General features: G+C 41.3%; 1 protein-coding gene and 1 long non-coding RNA gene across 14 annotated transcripts in view; one reads left to right on the top strand and one right to left on the bottom strand.

Moving 5' to 3' along the window:
- Window positions 1-20,015, bottom strand: part of LOC310847648 — a 143,730-nt gene extending 123,715 nt beyond the window's left edge. The window contains exon 1 of the long non-coding RNA XR_014565934.1: window positions 19,882-20,015. This is a non-coding gene — a long non-coding RNA (uncharacterized lncRNA). The remainder of the gene's footprint in view (window positions 1-19,881) is intronic.
- The window catches only part of LOC310847596 (membrane cofactor protein-like), a 61,525-nt gene that overhangs the window by 11,119 nt on the left and 30,283 nt on the right, over window positions 1-20,123 (top strand). For 9 of the 13 annotated variants that reach the window (XM_083745509.1, XM_083745506.1, XM_083745512.1 and 6 more), the window contains exons 4-8: window positions 1,812-1,911; window positions 3,108-3,193; window positions 3,603-3,644; window positions 3,840-3,884; window positions 19,661-19,849. In XM_083745509.1, the coding sequence (XP_083601635.1) occupies window positions 1,812-1,911; window positions 3,108-3,193; window positions 3,603-3,644; window positions 3,840-3,884; window positions 19,661-19,849 (462 nt within the window). The remainder of the gene's footprint in view (window positions 1-1,811; window positions 1,912-3,107; window positions 3,194-3,602; window positions 3,645-3,839; window positions 3,885-19,660; window positions 19,850-20,123) is intronic. The other 4 variants (XM_083745505.1, XM_083745516.1, XM_083745510.1 and 1 more) reach the window with 1 other exon arrangement.

The raw sequence follows: 20,123 nt of genomic DNA, 5'->3' as shown, positions 1-20,123 counted from the left end.
ACCTGTTCCTCACTTCCACTGTGTATTCATAAGGGATTTGACTTAGATTGTATCTTACCAGCCCAGTGGTTTTTCCTACTTTCTTCAGTTTAAGCTTGAATTTTGCTATAAGAAGCTGATGATCTGAGCCAGAGTCAGCTCCAGGTCTTGTATTTGCTGACTGTATAGAGCTTCTCCATCTTTGGCTGCAGAGAATATAATCAATCTGATTTCGATGCTGCCCATCTGGTGATGTCCATGTGTAGAGTCGTCTCTTGTGTTGTTGGAAAAGCGTGTTTGTGATGACCAGCTTGTTCTCTTGACAGAACTCTATTAGCCTTTGCCCTGCTTCGTTTTGATCTCCAAGGCCAAACTTGCCAGTTGTTCCTTTTATCTCTTGACTCCCTACTTTAGCATTCCAATCCCCTATAATGAGAAGAACATCCTTCTTTGGTGTCACTTCTATAAGGTCTTGTAAGTCTTCATAGAATTGGTCAATTTCAGTTTCTTCAGCACAAGTAGTTGGTGCATAAACTTGGATTACTGTGATGTTAAAAGGTCTGCCTTGGATTCGTATCGAGATCATTCTATCATTTTTGAGATTGCATCCCAGTACAGCTTTCGCCACTCTTTTGTTGACTATGAGGGCCACTCCATTTCTTTTACGGGTTTCTTGCCCACAGTAGTAGATATGATGGTCATCCGAACTGAATTCACCCATTCCCGTCCATTTTAGTTCACTGATGCCCAGGATGTCAATATTTATTCTTGCCATCTCATTTTTGACCACCTCCAACTTACCCAGGTTCATGGTTCTTACATTCCAGGTTCCTATGCAATATTTTTCTTTACAGCATTGGACTTTCCTTTCGCTTCCAGGCATATCCGCAACTGAGCGTCCTTTCGGCTTTGGCCCAGCCGCTTCATCAGCTCTGGATCTACTTGTACTTGCCCTCCACTCTTCCCCAGTAGCATGTTGGACGCCTTCCGACCTGAGGGGCTCATCTTCCAGCGTCATATCTTTTATATGCCTGTTGTCTTTGTCCATGGAGTTTTCTTGGCAGGGATACTGGAGTGGCTTGCCAGTTCCTCCTCCAGGTGGATCACGTTTGGTCAAAACTCTCCACTATGACCTGTTCATCTTGGGTGCCCTGCTCGGCATAGTTCATAGCTTCTCTGAGTTCTTCAAGCCCCTTCGCCATGGCAAGGCAGTGATCCATGAAGGGGTTTTCACATGTAATTTTCAATTAACCACAGTATGCTATGTAACAAAGACCCATCATGTAACCTTGACTATGGTTACTTTCAGCAAGGTAGGATAACCTATAGTTGGTACAAGACACTGCAAACTGCAGGCCAGCTGTTGTGGTGGTGGAGTGTGTGAGCCTGTTTGCTTCAGCATATTCATGCACCACTAAAGCATTGTCTACTGTCTTAATGTGATGTATGGATATAACCACAGACTTGAAATACATTTAATTTGCTTTTGATTTGGTTGGAACAACAACAGCCTTTTAACAATAGCAATTCCATGATCTGTCAAGCAAATGAGTGTGCTTAAAGCCATTAATTTCAATGGACTTTTTATATCTAAAAGCCTTGTGTATTTTTTGTCACCCACCTCGAAACCCTGCATCAGCGTTCTTGTTAATTTCTTCTCACTTAAAAGGCAGCTTTTCTAACACTGCAAGGGGCTGCTTCTTGAAAACATAGGCAGATCATAAGCTTTCTTAGTTACCCTTTGACCCTGGGGCAGAATATTTGATGAATCAAATTGTCAATGAATGCCATATCCATATAATCCTAATATGCTAATTCTCACCTTTCTGTAGGAAAATCATGTGGTGATCCAGGAAAACCAGAACATGGTGATGCTGTTATTCTAACTAATCTCCTGTATTTGGCAAAAGTAAATTTCACATGTGAAGATGGGTGCGTGTTGACTTGGCTCTGTTAGCAAGTCTTAATTAATACATAAAATTTAATGGGTGAATTCTGGAGAACAAATCTATAGTTTACCTTTTTTTTAAAAAAACCAAAAACCAATAACTTAAGAGTTGAGGCAATCATGCCAATAGTACTTTCTTAAAATAAACTTCAGAGAAGCTAAGCACAGCTCTCTCCCATAAATGTTATGGTAGTAAGTATGATACGTTCCTATTTATTCTGAGAGGATGAAGTTTTTCCTCAGTAAACTGAAATAAGCAAACCAAATGTGGTGCATTGCAAAATAAACCAGCTCTGAACTTCCTTGTCAACTATTTCACAAAGGACCTCGCAGGAAGAATGCAATAAAATACATTCCACAGGTGTTGAATATGCTACATTCTTCAAGTAGAAAGTAATGCTCTCCTCTACCCACTTTTTTAAAAAGTTGCTATTCTGAAGAATTTAGGCATCTAGAGTTTGAGATAAACCAAAGAGAAACTGTTTGTTAATCTAACAGAGTTAAGGGTTCTTGGCCCTGCCTTATTCTTGTGTTGGGATTATTTTGCAAATTTTTTATCAGATGATTAATGCTAAATTGTATAGGATTTACTGTATGATATTTTTTTACATGTCATTACTTGACAGAGACAGCATCAGGTTTTGGGAGACCTTCAGCCAACTTTAATAGGTCTCGTAACTGTCCAGGAGTGGCAGAGCATTGCCTGATGATACAGAGGGTAGCAGAGGGAAGCAGGATATCAGAAGCACTTGCTCTGTGATAAGGAATTCTATGATGAACCATACATTGGCCCATTTGCACTGTCCATCTAAAGCAGTGTAAATCCTGGAAACCATGGTTTGTTAAGGATTCTGAGCATTGTTAGGAGACCCCTTTCAAAGAGCTACAATTCTCAGAGTGGTTTAATAATCAATTCCTCTTCCTTAGGGAACTCTGGGAACTGTAGCTCACAATAACGTTTATAAACAAAGATGGTAGAACCTTCATTTATGGGGAATAAGGGAATAATAGGGAAAAAACATTGAAACTGCAATGCAGAGACAATAAAAATCTCTCTGTTAGGATGCACAGCTAACTTCTTTGATATTGGTAAAGTGCATGCTTCAAAATTAAGAGTTATTAAAGGTATTGCTGAAGAATTATGTATAAAGGTGCACCTTGTACTTTTCCTTTTATTTAGGTACACATTAAATGGATCACCTACTATTCAGTGTCAGTGGAAGAAAGATCATGTTGAATGGAGCCAGAAGCCTCCAGAATGTCAACGTAAGATTCTCTTGTGACAGATACCAGATTAATTAGGACTGACCACCTTATATTGTGCCACCTAACAGCAACTAAAGTCTCCAAGGGGAGCCAAGGAAAAGCCATTATTCTTCATAGAAAAAAATGCCAATAGACTCTCATATCTGCAGTAAGAATATGAGGATGCCAGGAAGTATTGCAGAGGGAAACCCTTCTAGCTGGCATGCTCATCTTCTCTGGTACAGAGTTGTTGTTTATGTATATGGCGTGCGTCTGTATATGCTTGATAACCACAGAGAGTTTTAATTGCATCACTCATGTCATAGGCCATAGCCCTCCGTTACACTAGATTAAGGAGTAGCGAAAGCTTTAAATTGTAATGTTTTATAAGAGTGAGAACTAAATATGCCTGTATGTGCCTCTTATACAGGGCTAATTGAGAAACCCACAGAAGATGGTACAAACACAACAGGTTAGAAACAAATTATTTAATTGCAATAGCTTGTGTGGTCAACACAGAATTTTTAAATTAGGTTTTATTGGGATTATGTTGTTATTTTTGCTTTTTCTGCAGTTTGTTCTAAAAGCTGTTAATTCATTTGAGAGTTTTGATTATTACCATTTAAAGCAAAAACTTTAAATCCATCTGCATGTGCCTCTTATACAGGGCAAGCTGTGCCACCATCAGGAGGCGGTGCTACAAATAATACAGGTTGGAAAACTTTTTTTTTTCATTTCAGTAGCTAGCATTGTAATCGCTTGTGGTACTAGTGGTTAATTCAGAGCTTTTATTAGGATTTCAGAATGTTCTGTTCTTTTTGTCTTGTCCTGCAATGTAATTATTTGAATACCTGTTAACTCCTTGGAGAACTTTGATTTTTACCGTGTCCGTAGTGTTGGTATCTGATCTGTCTGTCTATCTATCTATCAGATTTAGCATAGTGCACCCTACAAACCAGCTCAATATGTGGCTTGTTGCTCAGAAACAAAAAAGAAGCTGTAATGAGGGTTCAAGCATAGGCTAAGCCTTTATACAGAGGTGTACCTAGGGTCCCTTGCAGCATTGGCGTCCATCCCCAACAAAAACACTTTACAGCTATAGCCACATTAGAAACTGCTACATTTTACACAACCCAAGTACTCAAAGCATCCAGAGTGAGGGGAGAAGGGTGAAAAAAATCTCATGCCTTTGTGCCGCAGTGTGAGAAGGATGGGAAGCTTCTTCTGCATTTGATCTTGCTGCAACAGGTCTCTTAGAATTTCTGTGCGATGCTGGGCATGAGGCTGCTAGTTGTTAATAATCATGTGATATTGTTTGATTTATTCTGTTTTCGGTTTTTATTAACCTGTCTATTTAATGTCTATTGCGTGCAGCCCCGGGACCCTTGGGTGAATGGTGGAATATAAATTAAATAAAGTAGAAGGCTGAGTTTTACTTTTGGATTCCTCTTAAGAGCTTGATTATGCAATGAGGGCTTTTCTTTTCCTTTTTTAATTTTTTTAAAAGGAGTGGAAGAGTATTTACACAGCTAGTGAGATTACCTTTTCCCACCGTTGGTGATGAATGTAAAGGTATGTAGAGTGCAAGAGAGATTTCATTTGGGTGCTAATGCATTTACCAGTAGGTGGCATATGGCTTCATGCATGGTGCTTTTTCTCCTCAGGGTTCAGCATTGCAAAATAATAGTGCTTTGGGTGATTTGACTATATTAGGAACCAAGTGGAAAGTAGTGCATGTGCATATTCTCAAGATCCCAGGTCTGCTGAATAAAGTGTGGAGCTACTCTTCCAGCCTAGATTAATGAAGGCCAAGTGTACACCACAACTTTGTCTTGGTGACTAACCCTCTGCTTAGTATACCTTCTGGAGCAAATGAAGGCTTTGGAGTCAAGGTGCTAGGGAAATAATTTGAAATCATAGTATTTTAGTTGCTTTTGTGACTTGTATCGTATATTATTAGGAGTATTTATTCATGTTTCCCATTTGCTACCCTCTTTGCTAAAATTCTTCCACACATCTTTGAATCTACTAGAGTGAAGTTCTTGAGATGAATTAACTAGACTACTGAACATAGAGTAAGGTTTTGATGTGTAGTTCACTGGTGTATTCAATGTGTAGTGCTATGTATAATGATTGGGGAACTGCACCTGGTGTTTGGATGTAGTGTTAGGGAATATCCATGCTCAATGGCTCATATTTTTTCAAAATCTGAGGTTTTGTCTACATGTTATTTGGTTCCAATGTGGTTGGTTGGCTGCCCTTGCACTGTGTTCCAATGATAGAAGCAATAATGTGCATTGATTTTGGGGTTTATTTTACATTGTTTCCTTTACATTGACATATCAGTGAAAGTGGTTTCAAATACAAGCTTTATACCTGTGATCGTATTGTTCAGAGGCTGTAGCTGCATACTAATTTCATTTCCAGCTTATCGTACTTTGTAGTAAGGCTGTGTTACCAAGCACTTTGATACACTTGTTTTCTGTGTTTGCATTTGTGTGTGTGTGTGTGTGTGTGTGTGTACGTGTGTGTACTACACCAGAGAACGCAACTGGCACATCATTAAATATATTAAAATGTTTTTGGAAGAACAATCTATTGAGGCACTACAGAGAGTGGTTTTAAAGAGAGATCAATGGTGATAGATGCTCCTTAGTCTGGAATCGGGATTAAATTGGGCTTCTCTATGTGCAGACACCAGATCCTCTGACAAACTCCTGCAATCCTTGTTCTCCCTGGTAACAATCTCTCTCTCTCTCTCTCTCTCTCTCTGTGTGTGTGTGTGTTTGTGTGTGTATATATTACTATATACATAAAAATGGAACACTGTCATCATGGTGTGGTTTACGCCAAAAGGAGGAGGAGAAGGTTAGACAAACCTCTCTCTGGAGTGCCCTCCCCAATTAAACCCGCCTGCAGTGAGGTTTAATGGAGAAGGGAGGCATGTCAGATACTGGTTTGCCAAATGGTTCGCTGAAGCGCCTCCTTTAAAAGGGGTGGGGCTTAGAGTGAGGGACGGGCACACTATGAGGGTATAAGCAAGGGGGTTGGTCAGGTGGGGGGGAAGGGTTGGCAAAGGGTTTGAGTGAGCAGAGGCGGCATCTGAGAGAGAGAGAGAGAGAGAGAGAGAGAGAGAGTATGTGTGTATATGTATATAAGATCTTGTATATAAGATCTATATTATATGTGTGTGTATTCTCTCTAAAGCGACACTGCCCATGTCTACTGCTTTGAATCAGTAAGTCAGGATCAGCTTATAGCAGATTTGGTCCTATAATGAATGATATCTCCTTAAGTAACATGTCCCTGCATTACCCATGGCCTTTGAAAAACATTTCTTTTTTATTTTATTTTATTTTAAGGACCACAACTTCGAACTCTACTTTATATTTGTAAGTTATCTTATTATGCATTTGTTTGACTCTAATCAGGCATTTCTTTAACTATGATTGAAATACTTTACAAATAGTACTGTAAGTTATTATGTGTTCCTCTGATTTTCTTTTCCCACTAGTGTGAGAAAGTGAAACATTACTGAATAGCGCAGTATGAACACACTGTTTCATAAGAGGAAAATCCATAACAAGGAGTCATATGGTAGCCACTGCCAATAAATTATGTGGATACTCCCTCCCTCTCCCAAATTATGTGGCTATTGCGCCATAGTGAAATGGCATCTAAATGTAGTCACTCAAGAATGTAGAGTAAGACCAAGGCAGCACAGAAGCCAACTGCTAGGGACCATGGGAGTTTCGGCCCCCACAATAAAATATTTGATGGGGCCAGGCCCCTGCAAAGTTGATGTCAATTCCCATTCAAATGGTGTGTGCGCGCACTGCATCATGTGATCAGTTATGCAGGGCAGGGCTTACCTGGGCCCCCACAATATATTATTCAAGTTGGCACCCCTGCAAGGCCATGGTTCCCTCAAAATGTCGATGAGCTGCAGCTTCAGTCATCCCTTACCATTGGCAATGGTGGCTGGGGTTGATGGAAGCCAGAGTCCAATAAGATCTGGAGGGCATCACCTTGACTATCCCAATATAGAATCTCAGACTTTTCATAATATCACAATGAACAATTTACATTTGTAGCGAAAATCTGTGGATCTATATAGTGAATGCATACACACAAATGCTTTCATCTCTGTAGGGGCTTGAATTGAAAGCAAAGTGTAAACTTTGCCACTTAGTAATGATAATATTCTGGTTATTTTCCTTTTCAATATTATTGTTTTCTATTTAGATTAGGGACTGGGCATTCTAGGTTTGTCCCCACATTTTAACAGAGGATAGGTTTGTATGGGACGTGGGTGGCGCTGTGGGTTAAACCACAGAACCTAGGGCTTGCTGATCAAAAGGTTGGCAGTTCGAATCCCCACGACGGAGTGAGCTCCCATTGCTTGGTCCCTGCTCCTGCCAACCTAGCAGTTTGAAAGCACATCAAAGTGCAAGTAGATAAATAGGTACTGCTCTGGCGGGAAGGTAAATGGCATTTCCGTGCACTGCTCTGGTTCATGACCTGGAAGCTGTACGCTGGCTTCCTCAGCCAGTAAAGCGAGATGAGCACCACAACCCCAGAGTCGTCTGCGACTGGACCTAATGGTCAGAGGCCCCTTTACCTTTACCTTTAATTTTGTATGTACTATTAAACCATGGTTTAGCATTACAAGGACAAGCTGCAGTGAGCCCAGGCTTGCATGCTCCTCCTCCCCAATTTGTTGCCTGAGATTAGTGCTGCTAATTAAATTAGTGCTATATAGCACTTGCATTGTGGTAATACTTCATTTATAGTTTCCATCACCTGCTTTTCTCCCCCATCTCTCAGCACTTCTGGTTGTGGCATTTCTTCTTACTGTTGGTATTTTTTTCCTAAAGAAAGTTTTTGAAAAGAGAAGAAGGTAAGCTGGTCATAAATTCTTGTTTAGCACAATATTCATATCTAACCCATTGCCAGTTTCTTCTCTGTAGCACCTTTGTTCAGTCATGTCTTGTGTCAGGGTCACATCTGGGGACGGATGGTGTGTACAACAAAACAAAACAAAACTTGACTCCCCTCTTCTTCTGAGCATCCTTACTGTTTCTAGACCTGATGCAGCAAGTGGTCCAAGCTCTTTGCCTTGCTTACCAGGCTCTGGGATGCTTTGTGAAATCTTGTGGGGCCATCTGAGTTTTCACAAGAACTCACAAGACTCTCCCGGAGCCCAGTAAGCAAGTCTGAGAGCTTAAAAGCTCTTTCCACACCAGGAAAACTATGCACAAAAGGAGCTTTTAAGCTCTGCCTTTCATGCATTTGATTTGTTTTATTTCAACTGGCCGTCCTTCAACCACGTAAAGCTGAAATCACACATGTCAAATGCCTGGGAGTTGCAATCGTACTTTTTAAAAATCTGTTCTTATGCATTTGTAGACGCTTTAGGGTTTCTTCTTCTTACAATGTAAGAAAGCAGGGGGTGGAGAACAGCTTGTAGCCACTCATTGTAATAGTATTCTTAAATCCAACATACAGTACTGTACGGGATACATTGGAATACATTCCCTGACCTAGAGATGAGAATAACTCATCCTCTGCAAAAAATAGTGTTTACACAACACAGCAGAGAGGTACATATTTGAAACCTGGCAAATAAAAGGTTAGGCTGAAATCTAAACACCTTATTTAGGGAGTAAGGACCACTGCCGATTGTGAAACTTTCTTCTGAGTAAGCATGTATAGCGCTGTGCTCTTAGTCATTCTTCTTCTTTATATGCCTGCCTCTTTCTTTTGCTTGTTCAGCCGCTTGAATCAAGGAACTTTAAACCATGCAGTCTTATGAAATATGGTCTGCAGAAATAGGAAACAGCACAGCTGACTTTAGCATCAAAAGGTATTATTTTTAAAGTCATTTTAATGTTGAAAATTAAATTAAGTAGCAGTTGTGACTTTGGGAGGGAGAAGGGATTCTCTTTGTTCTCCTGACTCTGGAATCATACATGCTCCTGTACCTCTACCCTTCCCAAAATAGTTATGGGGATTACAGTACAGTATATCTATGCTGCCTTTATACTGGGCAAGCTGGCTGATTCTCATGCAGATTTTCACAAACAGATATGATTGCTTAACATAGGAGGGACGGGTGGCTGAGCAAAGAAGCTTGAAGAGCACATTTTCTTGCATGGCGAGTTTTCGTTTGATAACATTTCAAGCCTCCTGGAGAAGACATTCATAGAATAAATCAAGTCAAGTTCATTAATAGTCCACATATCTTAAAAGAACAAATATTTGATTTCATGCAGCTGAGTTTATTTCATTTAAGAGAAACTAAAAAATATATAAGAAAGCACAATAAAAGTATATTTTTAAAAGATTGGGACAAAATTGAAACCAGTGCCTCTTAATAGTTATGTAAAAAGTTGTTCCCAGATATTTATAACTTGATATACAGACTTCACAACTGATTTAGGGTGCTTCCAGATAGGGCTTGCCGATTAGAAGGTCGGCAGTTCAAATCCCCGCAACGGAATGAGCTCCCATTGTTCTGTCCCAGCTCCTGCCAACCTAGCAATTCGAAAGCATGCCAGTGCAAGTAGATAAATAGGTACCACTGTGGCAGGAAGGTAAATGGCATTTCCATGTACTCTGGTTTCCGTCACGGTGTTCCGTTGTGCCAGAAGCAGTTTAGTCATGCTGGTCACATGACCCAGAAAGCTGTCTGTGGACAAAGGCAGCTCCCTTGGCCTGAAAGTGAGATGAGCGCCACAACCCCATAGTCACCTTTGACTGAACTTAACCATCCAGGGGTCCTTTACCTTTTACCTTACCTAATATTGTAAAACTGGTCGTGAGATAGCACAAATGGGTTACTGTACTAAAAAAAGTAATCCTTTTTTTCCTGGAAGGGGAAACCAGGCTAAATGGAGGGACATGTGTTCTAGCTAGCATTTTTTTTGCCAACCACTGGAAGCACAGTTACCTAAGTGTGTTAGATATGACCATTGTTGAATGAATAAATCCCGGTTTCCTCCTATAGAGGGCACATGCTATCTTTTATGTTCTCTAATTCTACTGCTTTTTAAATATGAGGAACTTAATGTTTCCGTTGGTGCAGCCTGTTTCAGCGAAAAGAAAAGAAAACTTGTTGCCACATAAATAACACATTTTTCGCACGAGCCTGTTTACATTAAACCTGTTTCTTTGGTGATATAAAAAATTTATATAGTTGCAGGTTATACATTTATTTACAGAATGCTTTAAAAGACCAAGGCTGCATACACAATCTCCTGCTTGTAGCAAAAAAATATGTTTTTTTCAATCCGAAATATTCATACTTGTCCTCATAATGTTTTCACTCTAGATTGATTCTATATCTTGCATCCTGCATCTTGCATCCTGCATCTTGCATCTGTGCACCGCTAATAAACTAGCAAGCATAACACTGGAAGTAAAAACTTAAGATTAATCTTCATTTTTCCTTTTTCTGCATACAATTTGTGGATCATATTATGTTTTCTCTTCTTAGACTGCACTACAGTAGGGAGCTGTTGAGTTGAGGAGAAATGAGAAAAGCAACAGATTACCCCTGTATCAGCTGGTTTTGCATGCAAATGTAGATATTCCTTAGCTAGAAAAACATTTCCCTGAACTTTGAAGGCATGTTTGATAAGGCTTACTTACAGTATTAAATGTTACATAACTTTGACTTAGATTTGCATAGAAAGTCAAGTCTTTTATTGTCTTGGACAGAATCTAATTGGATGTACTGTATAAATAAAGAACCCATCCTATTTTTTGGCATCTAAGATTTATTTCTATTTTTTTGCACATCTACCATAAGGAACAGCTAAAACATCACAAATTAGGGAGTAAGCATTTGGGTTCACTAGAACTCTGTCTTCAGGCTTAAATGTTCATTAAAGACAAGAAAAGGGAAAATGTGTGTCATGGGCATATGTCATGAAACATATTTTTTCTCTTCTCAATCTTTGGCTGGTTGACCTTACTGAATATCCACCTTGAAGAAGAGTTCTGAGTAATTCAAAAGCTCACTCATTACATTATTGCAGTAATTTAAGAACTAACAGTAGGTATCCAACGTAATGCTTACAGTGGATTTTTGGGGAAGAGAAGCAAACCAAGACCACCTAAATATCTATATCTCCTCTGATCATAGCCCTGATTACTTAAATGTATTTTAAAATTGTGCTCCTGGAAAAGTGCTTATAATGTTTGGCTCTGTTTTCTGCTGCCTTAAGAAAGGAAACAATTGAACATTATATCTCATTGATAGAGTTTATAAGCAATTTTCTTCCAATGAGAATTTTTATTGGGATAGTCTTTGATATAGGTTGACACTAGTTCTCAACAAATCAAATTATATATACAAGGTGGTGGTTGCTGCCCCTGTGGTGCCAGGATTAAGGAATGAAAATGATTCAGTATAAACTGCATCCTATTTAATGGTGTTGTAATGAAAACCCATTAGGCTGCAATCTTATACCCATTTTACCTGGAAGTAAAGCCCACTGTACTTACATTTGAGTGCATGTGTATAGTTTTGCACTTTGAATCTATATTTAGCTTATCTATATTTGACTTATATTTAACTTAAACGTTGGATCAATTTTATGGGTGTATTAAATGGCCATAGTTGCTAAGTGTTTGCCCAAGATGAGAAACTTTTTTAATACACTGGACTTTGGGTAATGCTGAAGCTGCTGTACCTCCACCAGTCTTCTTCCACATACCCCAGCTGTGGTGCAAAATTAGTTGTCCTCGCCTGGTTGGTTGGAGAAGAACAGGGTGGAGGCACAGAGGTTACAGATTTCCTCTGTGCATCAGAGCATATAAAAGCTCTGCCATTGTCTTAACGCAAGAATTGGCAAACCTGCTGGTCACAGTTTTGTTTACAATGAAGTTGCTAGGCATCTGACCTGGTTCTGGCCAAATAGGCATAGCCAGAGCCTGGGAGTGATGTACATCTGGAACATGCATCCAGGTATCCCTGTTGGCCTAAGAAGCTTTTAAGGGGATCTAGGCTTAACATATCACTTGTTCTGAATGATTCTTGTTCAATGGGCTTCTTTTGTGGTCCAGTTATCCTATAATCCACTTCTTTTGCCAGAACCTGGTGGTGTATTAACCTTGGTTGTGTATTAACCTGAATTCCCCTGGTACCTTCTTGGGCACCGTAGCTAGGGAGTCTGGTTGAGAGAAGGTGCCCACAATCCAGTTGGCCATTGGCTGCTTGTTTATTTTTGCTGTGGCAATTTTGGGTAGCTCTTGAACCACTTTCTGGCTTGACACTTCCAATACCTGCACTCACCTATGGCTGGTATGTGAAGACCCTGGTAAAGCCCTCCCAAAGGTAACCCACCACTTGGCAGTCTGGGAACAAAAACAGAAGCAAGAGGAAGGCAGCAGGGTGTACTGGAGAGACGGCAAGGGAGCATAGGACCTGAGGTTTGGGTGGGTGATTACTCCCTCTCTCCCACACCAGTGGAAGGGGCAGGGTGCAAATATCCTTCCTTAGTCCCCCCAGGACCATAGCCCCAGGGTCCTCAAAAGAAGCTGTGGGGGGCAAGAGTACAGGTGCAAGTGGGTTGAGGGTGGAGAGCGAGGCAAAGTTCACACGTGTGCATGACCTTACATTGAGGTCTTTGGCAGGCCTCCTGATTAAACTTTCAGCAAACATGGCGTAAGGGGTCCCGCTTGGAAGCAGGGCTTCTTTGTTTAAAGGCCCTCTGACCTCTCCCTGATATGGGGTCCACCAGCTTGAACCAGAAAACACTGTTACGTAGATTCCACCTGGCATGGGGATTGCTGGAGGCCCTCTTATGGAAGGCCTTGTCATAGTGGAATAGCCCACTCGGTGGAATAACCTGAACCCTCCCCTTTTTTTCATACCTCCAAGATATTTTAGGTTTCCTTTTCCCAATTCAGGAGGCAACAACGTAAAAAGGTAAATGTATTAACCATTGGCCTCAGCCCTGACAAATTGCTACATGCCAATGGTGGGTGGGAAAGTAGATGGAGCAACTGATGTATCTCTAACATTTTACAATAGGGTACTTCCCGGCCACGCAAAAGTTAGAGGACATCTCTTTGCCCTCCATCCAGGCAAACAAGAGGCGTTATCACACTTCAAGAACACGTTCCAGCCAGGCAAAAGCACTATCAGATTGCGCAGAGCAGAGCTGGGGAAGAAGCATTAGCTTTGGAGAGGGTATAGCCTGGCTGATTCTTCAGAATAGAAAAGGCATAAGGACTTCCCTGCTTCAGGTTGGAGTGGGGCCAGGAGGAACCGCACATCATAAGGGGTGGGGTCAAATGCACAGCACCACAGCATATTTATTTAGTTATTTATTGCCCATTCACGCAAGCAAGATATAAAGGGGTGTTTTATCCTCACTTGAGTGTCTTCTCTCCATTGCTTTGCATTTTTGTATCAAGTTATAAGGCTTCTAACCAGGAAGTAAAGTCACTGTTATTGTTGGCATGGGGACAGCATTACAGTAAAAAGGAAGTTATTGATTTCCACTGAAAGCCAAACAAATATTATAGAAGTGAAGTACTTTACTGCTGAACTTAATGCAGGAGTAAGCTGCTTGAAAAGGCAGGTGTGAACACATCCATTTGTGTCCTTCAATTGCTGATATATTATTAGCTATACTCTGTTCAGCAACCACAGGAAGAAGTCAGAAAGCGGAAAGGGTGTGGGAACTGAGTATTTTCATGACATCAGTACTGTGCCCATCCGTACTGAACATTTCAGAAAGATAACATCATTTTTTTAAATAGTCTGTCCAATAAAAAGAATCAGACTGTTTGTTTTATAAAAGGAAATCACATCCTCTACAGTGCCACGAGGTAGTCTCTCAGAAGTCAGCACTTAAGTCATAAACTATATTTACTTTAAAAATCATTATGGGCTAGTTTATGTGGAAATAGATTAACCATGGGAGGGTTTAATTACTCATTTGTGCCTATGGGCAGCTGACAATAGTGATTTTCCTTAGGCAAAAATCTCCCTAAGTATTATTCTCCAAAAATAATGTGTGTATCTGGTCTGCCCACTGCACTATTCAGTAACAATAAAGCAGCCTCCCTTCACCCTAATTTCAGCCTTCCTGTGTTTATGCAGTGTGTGTGTGTGCATGCGTGCGTGCGTGTGCTAGAGGAGAAAATATATAGTAAACTGAGTGGGGGGAGCATATCCGTCCATTTTTTAAAGCTTTTTACATTTTTATTCCGTTTTTCCTTTAAAAACATTATATACAGGATTTGATTTGGGAGCATGGGTAAACTCCCTGAGTTTATAATGGTGTCAACAAATTACTCATTAATCCCATAAGATGCTAGACTTAATTTCATAATGAACAGAACAATTCATTTCACCATGAGATTTCAGCATTCTAAAAAAGGTGAAGGATTTAGAAAGATGAAAAGCTGCTCTCACCTTATTTAAAATACTTTTGTAGCAATTACCACAACAACACAATGAAATGGTTCTGCTTTGAGGAAATAAAATGTTATGCTCCAGGAAAGAGCAAAATATCTGAAGAATTCTCTTGATTATCCAAAATCTGGATGTCCCAACAGACCTTCAGGATGATAATTCATTTATTGCTCATTACTTTATCCCACCCTTTTTATTTTAGTTTATTTATTTAATTTCTATACTGCTTTATATTTTTAAGAAAAACCTCAAAGCGGTTTACAGCATATTAAATCAAGATCCTTCTTCCAAGATGCTAATATATGGTTATCTCACATTATCTGTAGGTTAGGCTGTGAAAGAGTGACTTAAGTGGGCAGTGCTATGGCAAGGTCTGCCGGGAAGAGCACCTTAGGATGCTACAAATACCTGGCTCAACCAGCATTGAGGCCTCTATGTTGGTTCAGCAGATGATTCACTGGTGTAACTTGTTCAGCTGGCTGCGCTGAAGCCAGTGTAAGTCCCCCCAAAAGGGGTATTCTGAGGCAGGACCAGAGAGTGGGGACTTAGGCTGCTTACCTTGTTCAGCTCAGTCATGTGACCTGGCAACTTGGCATAGGCACTATTTTCAAAGCTTGTTTTCCGTCTACAAGGCTTATAGGCAAAGCAACAGCAGCCCCACTGCTAAATGAGATTTGGACCTGGTGTAATGTTACATTGCCTTACCCAAAGGAAGTGAATGAGTTTCATGCTGAATGTTTGAAGCCTGGTATCCCAGGGGAAGTCTTAACATTGGTCCATTAGGCTACACAACAAAGAGGACTTACTTGCTACTCAATGTAAACTGATAATAATAAGTTTTATTTCATTAAGTGCTTTTGATCTCAGGGTTAAAAGATTTTAAGTTTTACTCAGACCCATTTAAGTTAATCATGTTCATCATTTTTGGAGTAGGACTAGTATTAAATACAACCCAATGACAATACTTATTTACTGTTTCATGCCACAGAGCGAACAAGAACTGCACATTTAATATATATAGAGAGAGAGTGCCAAAGGTTTGATAAGCAGCTGAAGGTATCAGCCTTAGAAAAATGAATGGGTAGAACAGTTTAAGCAGCACCCACGACATAAAGGTAGACTGGTAATTTTTTTCTAGAGATATTTATACTCTTTATTTTTTCCTCATGTTGCTTTACAAAACTTATCCCCCATTTCCTCATATTGTGAAAGACATGAATATATGCAAAGCAGAGAGTGGGTGAGGCTGTAAGACAAATAAAAAAATACCCTGCTTTCATACCTTGCCTTGCTTTGGATGATGCAACAGTTCTTCAGAAAGGGAGTAACAACAATTATTTTGGCAGGATTGCCAAGAATGTGGTTGTCATGCCAGTCCCTATGTCAAGGAATTGAATTTGACCTCATCAGTTATACTGCTTTCTATCCTAAGTAGGCAAATCCAACTAATCAGATTACTCCTTATCTGTTAGCTAACATAAATGCATAAGAAAGATAAACACATGAGAAGAACAATGTTGGATTTGTACTTCCTGCTTTTCTCCCACTGTCATAGCAAAATTCTTACCAGTTTCAGAGACATCACTAATGAGAAGCTATGTACTAGAAAATGAAATCTTACAACAAAAGGCTAAGAAGGGTACTAAAAGTGGTATACAGAGTGTGGAAAGAGGGAATAAAGAATCTTCTGTTATACATACAGGGATTGGCAAGAAACTTGAGATAGACAAACAGAAGTACACCAATGGTGGGTCCAACAGTCAAGAAGGTGGTTTCTGCGTGTGCTTCAGAGGGAAGTGGGGGACAGATGGGACACACCTCATCAACCATCTGGAAGGAAAACTCAGTTCCTAAACCTCCACTGCCTTATGAAATATATTTAGGAGAAGAAAAGGTTAAAGAGTAAACACTACAGAAATATGTAGTCTAAGACAGTTGGAGGGTGCCTTGTACCCCGCCTTCTGACAACTCCTGCAGCCAAGTTGATACAAAACACTGCTCTGCTTTCCTTTAGACCATTATCAGCATGACCAAGATGGGGGTCTTATTGTCTAGGCAGCACAGGACCTCCATACACACTGCCCAGGCTTGCACCCTGGGGGTCACTTTGGTGCTGCTAATGCAGCAGACGGCTTCAGCCCTGGAGGCACACACCATTGCCTCTTGAGACAGATGGATGTCAGATTGTGTGCATATGTTTGCAGGGGTAGTGCTTGTGGATGAATAGTGGCAGTCAGAATTGCCCAATCCTCTTCTAAGCCAAACTAATGAAGAGAACAGGAGAATTACAAAAACTTTACATACTTGCTTCATTGAAACCATAGCAGTAGCTGGGGCGTACCAGGCCCAGGTGGGTCCTGTAGGACGACTCTGTTTGGAAATGATACCAGAGTGTGGGGTTCACTTAGGTCCTATCTGCACTATACATTTAAAATAGGATGCCTTCATCTGCCCCAGATGCAAGAAAACATGTCTCTACTGCATCATACTCTACTACAGCATAGGCAGGCGCTGTAGCCGTCCAGCACTTTGACTTCACCCCTAAGGGCACACTCCTCCATTGTCACCTTAGGCAGATGGATGCCAACAAATAACACTTTAAACAGTCATGGGATGTGTAGTTGGGAAGGGCGTTGAGAGGGGGCTTTTATTTCCCTCCTAGTGCTAATTTCTAGGGTTTCTTGGGAAGTGGGATTTATTGTTAAACCACTCTGAGAATTACAGTTTATGTGGGAATGAATTCGGGTCCCTCGAGGTCCCCCAGTCCCAACACCAGGAGCAGCTGGACACGCCCCAGGTTGGGCTGCCATGCGCGGAGCCCGTTATCTCTTCCCCTCAGGGGTCAGAGAGCAGACTCATCACGCGGCTGTTATCCGAAAGTTAGTTTCCCCTCAGTTATGGTTTCGCTCACATTTTCTACCCGCCAATCCCGAGCGCGCTCTTGCCCGCAACCTCCAACCAGCACGCGCGCGGCGGCCTTGGAGCGTTAGCTAATACCGGGAACCGATAACGGCGGAGGCGGTTCCTCGTGCGGCTCCTCCCCCCCCCCGCCTTCCTCTCGGCGGAGCCTCGGAGGCGACGCTGCTGCTCACGCCCCTTGGCCGGAAAAGCGCGCCGCCGCCTCTCCCTTCCCGTCGAGCTGTTTCCTGGGCCCGCTCCGTCGCTTTGCTTTTCAGCTGCGGAGGGAGCTGCGGCGCGCTTTCTCTTTCTCTGACTCCGGGCTCTCTCTCTCGTGCGATGGCGCCTCTTCCTGGCTTCCCTCGCGGGGGGCGGTTTCCTTTAGCGCTGCTGCTGCTGTTTTCCTCGCTGTCCAGAGTTCAAGGTGAGGCGGGGGGGTGGGGGTGGGCTTCGGTTCTTCTCTCAAATGGGAGGCGCCCCGCATCCCTCCAGAGCCGGATCATGACCGAGGGCGAAGCAAGGCTTTCTCGGGGATGGCGAAGGCCATTCCCGCGTCCAGGGCAGGAGGGAACTAGGAGCCTGTCTGTGTTTACCTGAAGTTAGCTCCCTTACCCACGTGTTTGTTCTTATTCTGCTCCGCCTTCTGCTGTGACAGCACTTCAGATATTTGGAAACAGCCGCCACGTCTCCCCTTAAATCTTTCTTTTTTCCAGGCCTTACTTCATAAGACCTTTAACTATACTGGATGCCGTACTCTTGACATGCTGCTGGGGCATATGAATAATGTGTTGCAATTCTGGACAAGCCCAGAGCTTCCCTGACCTTGCTGTGGGTCCTTTTTGCTTTCTTCTTCCTTTATCTTGTACTGTTTTCAAGAGTCAAAAACAAATAACAGGGAGCCTCCTTGACTAATGATGTCAGTACTAAGCCAGGCAGCCAGGCAGTGCTAGACACAGAGCCACATAAGATCACTGCATGCAGGGGAGGGCTCTTAAAAAAGCGACAGCCTGCCTACCGGATGCAGGAGCTTGTGTCATAAATGAGCATCAATGGTATTCACAACATACCTTGATTTGAACATTGCAGCATGCTCTATAAGCATATTGGACATGTGCTGGACAGGACTGGCATTTGAATACTATGTGTTTGTTTCCTTTTGCTGTCTCTTTGAATACAATTTTTATTGCATGGACTTGAAGTAGTTGTGAGACAGCTACCTAACATTCCAAATGGCATTTGCAGTTACTAGAAAACATGTAAATTTATTTGGTGCATTATATGTCACTAAAATTTAAGGGTGTCATTATCTTGTTGCTTCCAAAACTTCCTAAGCAGGAATAGCCAAGTATGAAGCGCTGAGGGTAAATATGTTTTTTGTACATCGTCTCACTTCCAATAAGAGGATTGTGTATTAATTCTTGAAAAGCTGAAGGCCATACTTTGGCAATAATATATGTATTTTAGGGTCAACCAAAAGGTCACAGGCAAGGTTTCAAATGAACTAGGATTTTGTTAGGGATTTGTCATGATTGCATCACAGGATTGGAAAAAGAAAACATAGATGTAAGAATTTGCAAAATTAATTAATGTTTTCATCTACTCAAGATCCTTAAAAAAGAAAACCAATGCTGCAATAGTTAATTGCTTACAGCTCTAGTAAATTTGTTGTGAAGAAAATAGTTCTTAATGTATGATGAAATACGTTTCTTTCTTAAAGCATTTCAGCTAGCTACTGCCTTTTTGAAAAGCATGTAATTCTTTGGCAACCTGACACTAGACTCACAAGCAGTGTGTGCAATGGGATATTAAACATGCTTCAGTGGATAGTCCCCTTCATCTTTCAGGATTTTGGCCCAGTACAGTAAGGCTGCAGTCCTATCCTCACTTACCTTCAAGCAAGCCCCACTGAAGTAAGTAGGGCTTACTTCCAGGTAGCTATGGTTATGATTGCTCTGTAAGTCTTTCTGTTGCCACTCTTGTTCCAACAATGCTCTGTAAATGAAATCCAGGAATCTATTAGGACATGGCTCTCATTAGATCCCATTAGAGGAAAATCTCGTAGACATTTCTTTATGAATCATCCAGTGTTCAATGCTACAATGAACCTTCATTTCGCTCCCATAGCTTCTAAGCTTCCTATCAATTTTTATTTCCAGGTGATTGCACCCATCTGAATGTACCTAATGCTAGCCTAAGGAGTGGGGATCCAAAAGACAGTTATCTCGTTGGGACTGTTTTGCAGTACCGTTGCATTCCAGGTTATGAGCCTATTCCTGGAGTGACTCTTTCTCTTACGTGTCTTGCCACTTCAAGATGGTCAACAGAAAATCCCAAGTTTTGTCAAGGTGAGTTTCACTTACTTTGCAGAATATGTTACAGATAGGTAGCCGTGTTGGTCTGCCATAGTCAAAACAAAAAAAATTCCTTCCAGTAGCACCTTGAAGACCAACTAAGTTAGTTCTTGGTATGAGCTTTCGTGTGCATGCACACTTCTTCAGATACACTGAAACAGAAGTGTATCTGAAGAAGGGTCTGGAAACTTCTGTTTCAGTGTATCTGAAGAAGTGTGCATGCACGAGAAAGCTCATACCAAGAACTAACTTAGTTGGTCTTTAAGGT

This window comes from Podarcis gaigeae (genome assembly GCF_964106915.1).
Source record: "Podarcis gaigeae genome assembly, chromosome: 6".
NCBI classification, from domain to species: Eukaryota; Metazoa; Chordata; class Lepidosauria; order Squamata; family Lacertidae; genus Podarcis; species Podarcis gaigeae.
Note: the sequence above shows the minus strand (reverse complement) of the source record. Positions and strands in the feature narration are given on the sequence as shown.